The sequence below is a fragment of the Girardinichthys multiradiatus genome, chromosome 8 (assembly GCF_021462225.1).
Source record: "Girardinichthys multiradiatus isolate DD_20200921_A chromosome 8, DD_fGirMul_XY1, whole genome shotgun sequence".
In the NCBI taxonomy this organism is placed as follows: domain Eukaryota; kingdom Metazoa; phylum Chordata; class Actinopteri; order Cyprinodontiformes; family Goodeidae; genus Girardinichthys; species Girardinichthys multiradiatus.
The window spans coordinates 18,384,509-18,392,913 of record NC_061801.1 but is presented as its reverse complement, the minus strand read 5'-3'; the positions used below and the strand labels follow the sequence as shown (position 1 = coordinate 18,392,913).

The 8,405-nt window shown below is 37.5% G+C and overlaps 1 protein-coding gene across 1 annotated transcript in view; it reads left to right on the top strand.

Moving 5' to 3' along the window:
- Positions 1-1,409: 1,409 nt before the first annotated feature.
- LOC124872068 (macrophage mannose receptor 1) overlaps positions 1,410-8,405 on the top strand; it is a 28,109-nt gene continuing 21,113 nt past the window's right edge. The window contains exons 1-8 of the mRNA XM_047371728.1: positions 1,410-1,657; positions 5,096-5,241; positions 5,324-5,436; positions 5,557-5,690; positions 7,237-7,460; positions 7,558-7,661; positions 7,745-7,863; positions 7,975-8,110. Coding sequence (XP_047227684.1) covers positions 1,603-1,657; positions 5,096-5,241; positions 5,324-5,436; positions 5,557-5,690; positions 7,237-7,460; positions 7,558-7,661; positions 7,745-7,863; positions 7,975-8,110 — 1,031 coding nt within the window. The 5' untranslated portion in view covers positions 1,410-1,602. The remainder of the gene's footprint in view (positions 1,658-5,095; positions 5,242-5,323; positions 5,437-5,556; positions 5,691-7,236; positions 7,461-7,557; positions 7,662-7,744; positions 7,864-7,974; positions 8,111-8,405) is intronic.

Below are 8,405 nucleotides of genomic sequence, written 5' to 3'. Positions count from 1 at the left end.
AAAACACCTGCAAAGGTTTCCTGAGCCTTTATTTGGTCTCTCTATCTGGGTCATAGGCTACACAATTATGGGGAAGACTGCTGACTTGACAGATGTCCAGAAGACGGTCATTGAAAACCTCCACAAGGAAGGTAAGCCACAAAAGGTCATTGCTGAAGAAGCTGGTTGTTCTGTATCCAGTCATATTAATAGAAAATTGCGTGGAAGGAAGAAGTGTGGTAGGAAAAGGTGCACCAGCAACGACAGAGAGAACCGCAGCTTTGAGATGATCTAGCAAAAGAATTTGGGGGAGATTCATAAGGAGTGGAATGAGGGTGGAGTCGGTGCATCAAGAACCAGCACACACAGCCAAATACTAGACGTGGGCTACAAATGTCACATTCCTTGTGTCAAGCCAGTCCTGAACCAGAGACGTCAGAAGCTAAGGAGAAAAGGAACTGGACTGTTACTCATTGGTCCAAAGTCCTGTTTTTAGATGTAAATTCTGCATTTCATTTAGAAATCAAGGTCCCAGAGTCCGGAGGAAGAGTGGAGAGGCACAGAATCCACAGTGCTTGAATTCCTGCATGAATTTTCTACAGTCAGTGATGGGTTGGGGTGTCATGTCATCTGCTGATGTGGGTCCACTGTGTTTTCCAAAGTCCACAGTCAATGCAGCCAACTACCAGGAACTTCTAGAGCACTTCATGCTTCCCTCTGCTGACAAGCTTATGGAGATGCTGATTTTATTTTCCCGTGGGACACCAGACCCAACGAGGCAAATGACCTAAAGGCAGCTATCAGAGCAATCTGGGCTTCCATTACACATACACAGTGCTACAGGCTGATCGCCTCTGTACCACGGCGCATTGATGCAGTAATTCGTGCAAGAGGACGCCCAGCCAAGTGTTCAGTGCATAGAAATGGGCATACTTTTTAGAGGCCTGACATTTGTGCTTAAAACATCCTTTTTTGATTAGTCTAATGTGATATTCTAATTTTCTGAGACACAGAATTTTGGGTTTTCTTTACCTGTAAGCCATAATCATCAAAATTACAAGGAATAAAAGCTTGAAATATTTTACTCTATGTTGGATGAATCTCTGTAAAATAATCTTTCACTTTCTGAAATGACTGGCAAAATATATTGCACTTTTACGCAATACTAAAATTGTTTTAGACGTACCTCCATATATAAGGTTAGTGTATCATTATATATATATATATATAAAGAGTATATTACAGAAATGTATTTGATAAAAGTGTAAGTTTTTCTCCTGATTGGCTGATATTTGAATTCTAAGGGATTTGTTTACAGAACTAAATAAATACTTGGAATTTCAAATCAATTTATGCTTAATCTGTGAAGTTTTAATGAGAGTATATCTTTGCACACTGCCTTGTTTTTATCCCTGTTTTATTGCTTTCAGTCTTTGGACTCTGGGCAAACACTGAAAAGAGGAGAACATAAGAGAAGATGCTCAGAAGTCTGAACACTAAGAGATCCAGCACATCACACACTGACATACTCAGGGAGGTTCAAAACAACCAAAAATAAGAAAACCTTCTCAATACTAGGATGCGCAGGAAAACACCTTGAAAGTCAAACATAAAAATATAAAAATGGACAGACGTGTTCTTCTGACACTGCTCATCTTTGCTTCTTTTCTTGCTTGTGGTGAGTATACTTTCCCTCCTTTTGATAAAATGTGCAAAAATATTTAGATATTTGTAGTTTCTATGTGATTCAAAACTTTTAAATCTGAAAGTCAGGTGAATAGAGAAATGGATTACATTTTTCACTTTGGTTCTGCATATTCAAAACAGAACTATTTAATATAAAACAAAAATAATAGGGATGCACAGTGACACAATTGTTAGCACTGTTGCCTTGCAGCAAGAAGGTCCTGGGTTTCTGCATAGAGTTTGCATGTTCTCCCCGTGCATGCAGGGGTTCTCTCCAGGTACTCCGGCTTTCTCCCACAGTCCAAAAACATGACTGTTAGGTTAACTGGCTTCTTTACATTGCCCTTAGGGGTGAATGAGTGTGTGCGTGGTTGTTTGTCCTGTGTGTGTATGTGTTGCCCTGCGATGAACTGGTGACCTGTCCAGGATGTACCCTGCCTCCTGCCTATAGACTGCTGGAGATAAGCACCAGCTTCCCTGCGACCCACTATGGAATAAGCGGTAGAAAATAACTGACTGACTGACAAAAATAATATGCATTAAAAACGTTAACAAAACTACAGCATAGATGCCCGAACCCTTGATGGAAAGGCTCTTAGTGATTACAATTTGTCTGAAAAATCATTTTTTTATCTGTTTATAATAATAACATCTTAAGATTTGTTTTAACAATAATGTACATGTGATTTTCTGAACAATGACATTTTTCGCCTTATAATCCTTTTTTGTGAGTCATTTTAAATTATCTTTGAAAAATGGTTTACTTATTAATTTACAGGGAAATGTTGGTTGTTAAGGAAGACAATTGCTAAATATTTTTGCTTTACTCTTTTTATCTCTGCACAGTGGAGTGGTTGTTAGCGCCATGCCTTGCAGCATTTGGTTGGGTTTAAATCCGGCCCGGGACCATTAGATTAATTACTCTGAAGTACTCTTAGCTGTGTGTTTTTGTTACCCTGTGATTGATTTGAAACCTGTCCAGGATATATCCCACCACTCACTTATAATGTGTACATGAAGCAAACATTACATGACAGGACTTTTTTTCAGGCCAATAACCAACTTAAATGGTCAACAGCTGATTAAAGAAATAAAACAGTGAGCTTACGCTTCCTCTTCAACAATTTTCCAAGGTGGCTTTTCAACCAGGTAAAGTCTGGTGAAAAACATGTGATTCTACTATATTATCTAAATTTGTCAAACATTCACCTAACGATTTGTGTGAGAATCCAAAGTTGCTTGACACGGTCTGTAAATGCCAGGCAGTCATGAGACTTTTATGATTGATGAGCATTAAAAAAAAATTACTGGCTTTTCTGAGACTATTATGTGCAGCATTTAGAGTAATCAGAGTATTAGTAAACTAACATTGATTTAGCCAACCTGTTGAAACAACACTCTTAAGATCTTCTACAATGGCTTTTAAAAACATTGTTAAAATAAATGGAAGTGACCTATTTTTTTAAATATAAAGACAAAAGGAAAGACTAGTTTTATCAGTTTTTTTAAATCTGTTTTTTATGGAATATATGCTTTCTTAAATATTGAAAAAGAAGGCAGCATGGAAAGATATTTATATTTTTCATTAAATACCTGAAATTCCCAAAAATAAGTTGTTCCAAACAGATTACACCTCAGATTCTTACTTCTACCTTGGGCAAGATTATCACAATGTCTGCATTTTAATTTACTGTGTCAAGTTTAGACATAACAATCTTGGAAACCATTCAAACACCTGTAGATTTTTCATTGACAGATACTGTCAGGTACTTAGGTGATAGACCAGATAAAGAAGACGGTGAGCTCTAATATTTTTAGACCATAAATTCATTGGGGAAACAGCGAGGGGGGAGTGTTGATTGTTCCTGTTTTATTTATGTCCTTAGTTGCAGGGATTGGCAGTTCTTGCCTGGTTCTAAACTACAACAACAAAAAAACCAATCAAGCATGCGAATAAGTAATGCAAAACTCATTCAGGATGCAACCAAGGAATAAAAAGGCTCATTGTTTATCTGTTGCTCGTGCACATCCGAAATTAATGCTGCCCTGAGCAACTGCAAACCATTGACCATATAAAAAGGCACCACTTTCTTTGGTTTTTGACCTTAGCTTAAGTTTAAAAGTTGACTTTGGTAAAAATGTTTGGTGTACATTTAAATCGAACGTTTGTATGTATATAAATGTGCTTTAAACTGCTCAAGAAATGAGAAATTTCGAGTTTGAAAAATATGTAATTCTGAAAGATACCTTGGAACCCTGACAGAAAGACACTTGTAGTACAAAAGATACATTTGGGATTATGGGCTTTGTTGATTAAGTGGTCAACCTCAGTCATTCATTTTCTACTGCTTCTTCCATAGGGGGTTGTGGGGAAGCTGGTGCTCCAGCACGGTCTATGGGCAGGGTACACCCTTGACAGGTCGCCAGTCCATCGCAGGACAACACATACACACACAGGACAAACAACCATGCACACACTCATTCACACCTAAGGGCAATTTAGAGAGACCCATTAACCTAACAGTCATCTTTTTGGACTGTGGGAGGAAGCCAGAGTACCCGGAGAGAACCTGCGCATGCACAGGGAGAACATGCAAACTCCTTGCAGTAAGACCCCAGGCCGGGAGTTGAGCCCTTACTATTACTATTACTTTAAAAAAAATTTCCTAAATATGAAAAGGACTCAATTGGCCTTGTTGTACATAGAAAAATGTCTTTCTTCCATCACTGTGCAAATTAAATCCTTCTCTTTGTTCTTAAATTTGACAATTAAATGAATTGTGTTTTCTATAATTCCACAGTAAAACCAAAAATTTTTCATTTAATTTTTATTTATTAATAAATCATCTTTTTTCCAGTGATTAAGTAGGTTTTCAAAACTCTAAACACACTTTGTTTGGAAGCAGCGAGGGCAAAAAATGGTTGGTGATCTGTGATCTAGTTAATGTTTCTATTTTATGAGATTATTTGACATGTTGGATATGATTTGAAAGCATTTTAATTTCACATGCATTTACCAGACCATTAAGCTTGTCTTCATTGGTTTACTGAGACTTATAAGGATTTTATGAGACAGATGCAGCAACAACACAATAGTAAGATCTCGTCTTTACATACTGTGCTTTGTTTAAATCTTCAGGCACCAAAAATTTAATTCTTCACTTTATTTGGAGCCTTTAACTCTGGGTAAACCATAGAGTCAGATGGCCTCATTTACCTTCTGATCAATCCAAATGTTTCCTAAAATAAAATATCAATTGTGACATCAGCTTGTGACATGCTAGTTTTTAAAAAATACAGTCTCTCCTGTCTTTTTCTAGGTTAAAGGTCACTACAAGATTTGATACCAGAATCAACCAACATTCATAAAGTGAGGAGGAGGGTGGTGTGCCTCCACCCTCTCACATTTTATTTCTTTTTCTCCCTTTAGCCCACAGCCAGTGTCGGGAAGGTTGGAGGGAGTATGATGGTAAATGTTACTTCTTTTCAACTGACACCAAGTCGTGGACGGAGGCGAATGCGTACTGCCTAGAGCAGAACACCAACCTGATGAGCATTCAGAACATTCATGAGAGGGTGAGGAGTGCAAACAGAGATGCGAGCAAAATTAGCGTCAAGTTCCCGTTTAAGCCCTATGTTTTTCTGTTTCCCTTTCTAGTTGTGGGTGAGAACACAAATCGGCACAGAGATCTTCTGGATTGGTTTAAATGACAAGATCGTAGAAGGTGTTTGGGAGTGGAGTGATGGGAAGCCTTTTATAGAATATTTATCGTATGTATATAAATTACTACTGCAGCTTTGAAGCCTAATTTGTTTAATTTTACTCATTAAAGGATATAGGATTTTATTTCTGAAGATTTCTAGATAAGAACACCATTCCCTCTGATTCAGGTTCTGGATGTCAGGCCAACCTGATAACTGGAATGATGCTGAGGACTGTGGTCAGTTGGTTGGGTCCAACTCTGGACACTGGAACGATGAGAACTGCAATAATAAGAGGAAATATATCTGCAAATACATTAACAGTGAGGACACTTTGATGCTAGCTCTATTTCCAATTTCTTGCCACAGGAGGACAAAGAATATTTATTTATTATTTTAGATGTTGTGAATTCAGGCAAAGGCTTCAACAGTTTTTAACTGATTAGATTTCATATCTTGACCAACTTCTTGATGTTTGTTGCTGATCAAATGTTTCCACAGGAAGATCCATGTTAATGTGATGCAAAACCTAAATAGTTATGACCATAAACGTGTTGGAACATAATTTTGTTTGAAAAAATACATCCTAGCTAAAATATTAAATCAGTTCAGCATAATTTTCTGGATTTTTCATTTTGGATTTCCTTTGTTTGTATTTTTTTTTTACTTGTTTACGTGGCTGTCCAGTTCTCTTAAGGACTCCATTCATTACTTTGTAATAGGTGTTTTAAAAATAAGATTCCAATCTTATTTGATGATAGTTTAATAAACAAAATCCTTGCATCTGTCTTTAATATCTGCATGTAGGCTATTGTCCTTGCAGGCTAACTGGGACTACACTTTTTCTACAAAAATAAAGGTTGTTAACTCTCAGGGAGGTGCACGATGTAACAAGTATGCTCATAAACTAATTTAGCATTGATATGATAAGGTAAACCATATTGATGTATATAAATCTCCACGTTTAAGGAAACGAGGTGATTTCTGTATAATTTTCAGATTAAAATTCATTTAGCAACCAAAATCAAAATTACCTGAAATTAATTTTATTATAAACTAACTTAATTTAATTTTTTTCATACTAGCTAACTAACTATTAGTACTTTGGGTAATAAGAACTAGAGGTATTCCAATGATCCCGTCTTTTATCCCGTATTCACAACAGAGTAATCAAAATTTTACACATTTGAGTCTAAATCCAATACTACATTAAAGTGAATAAAATAAAAGCTGTTTTCATATGCTTTTAAATGTTTTACTTTTAAAGTGCAGTAAAGTAACAGACACATTTCATCAGTAATATTTGGTCCACATTATTACTGTGGTTGTATCCCACTCAACTCACACACCAATGAAGTGAAAGATGCAGCAGGCTCTTGCTTTTCTGAACAGTGACAGAAAGTTACTTTGAGTTTTTGGCATGTCACCTAAAAATCATTTGTTTCTAAAGATAAAGCTAGGTTCTGTCATCAACTCATGCTTTGTTACTACTGATGATGTTTTCAGGTGGAGCAGTTTGCTGAATGTCGCAGGCTACTGCTATCATGTTTCTATGTTTTGATATGACCTGTTGATAATTTGGCTCATTGCATATCTCATTGCAGTTCCAGTTAATCCGGTTGAAAACTTTGCAGAAAAAATGTACAGAAAATGATGTTCTCCTACTTCATAAACTTAGCAATTTTCCTTGAATTTTGTAAAATATAATGACTGGTGTGGTGATCTTAAAACACAGATAGTATACCAACAACAGGAATCAGAAGTTGAGTTTAGTCAGCAACTTCAATACCGATCATTTAATTCAATAATGCCTTGATCAGGAAATCGCTTTCAACACTTAAAAGTTTCCTTTTTCTTTCTGCTTTGCAGCAAACCCGGCCCCACAGTGTGACTTAGCCAGCGGCTGGAGGCAGCACGGCTCCAACTGCTACAAGTTTAAGTCAGAATCGATGAAGAGCTGGTCAGCAGCCAGGCATGACTGTCTGCAGGAGGGAGGAGACCTGGTTTCCATAACCTCAGTGCAGGAAAACACGTTTGTGATGGGAACATTGTCGTTAACGCATCTGGATTTCTGGATTGGGCTGTCCACACTGGTGAGATGAACATGTTGATGCATTGAGAGGTTCACCTGTCTGTTTAAAATGATCAATGCTGAGTATACGAATGTAAAGATGAGCTTTGTCTCTCCAGAAATGCAACAGGATTTCATGTCAGGTTGATCCTGGGAACAGCAACTTTGCCTGGTCTGATGCAATGCAGTTGGACTATACCAACTGGGATGGTGCACCTTCAGTGTAAGATCCTTTATCAGAACAAATTTGACCTTCTTTTTGTAAAAATTTGATAAATCTGGGTTGAAGCTCTCATTCTCTAACAGTGACCCACAGGTTGGCGGGTGTGCTGCGTTAATCAAAGATACATCAGAAGCATATGGAAAGTGGAGGTCCCATTTGTGCAGATATGAGCGCCCCTACATATGCAAACGTCTAATCAGCAGTAAGCCCAGCATTTTGTCTTTCCATTGTGATAATGTTGTAGAAAGTCCACTCATACTGTTTGGATTGTGAATTCCTTTTCCTGACGTCTCTTTTTCAACCTCACATCCAGCCATCTGTCTTCCGGGTTGGCAGAGCTTTAATGGCAGCTGTTACTGGATGGTCAGTAATACCAATCTGTTGACCACCTGGTATGAAGCTGTAACCAAGTGCTCTGATATAAGTGCTCACCTGCTGTTCATAAACAGGTAGAGGATTAAAAACTTCCACTTTCATTTAACAATTTGTCAGAAATGTGACTGTTGTCTATGTGGGTTAGTATCACAGACATGGCTGTATCACTATTACATGCAAGAAGAGTTGAAAACTGTTAGCTTGGACACAAAAAAAGTACAACAACAACCTCAAAGCAATTACAGAAACAACTGATGTAAGAAAATTCAAATATATTTAGCTTTGTCTGTGATAAAATTTCAACATGCTGGAGGAAGTCCTTTGCTGGAGAACATAAAGCCAACCAGTGTGGGTTCACACTAGGCATGA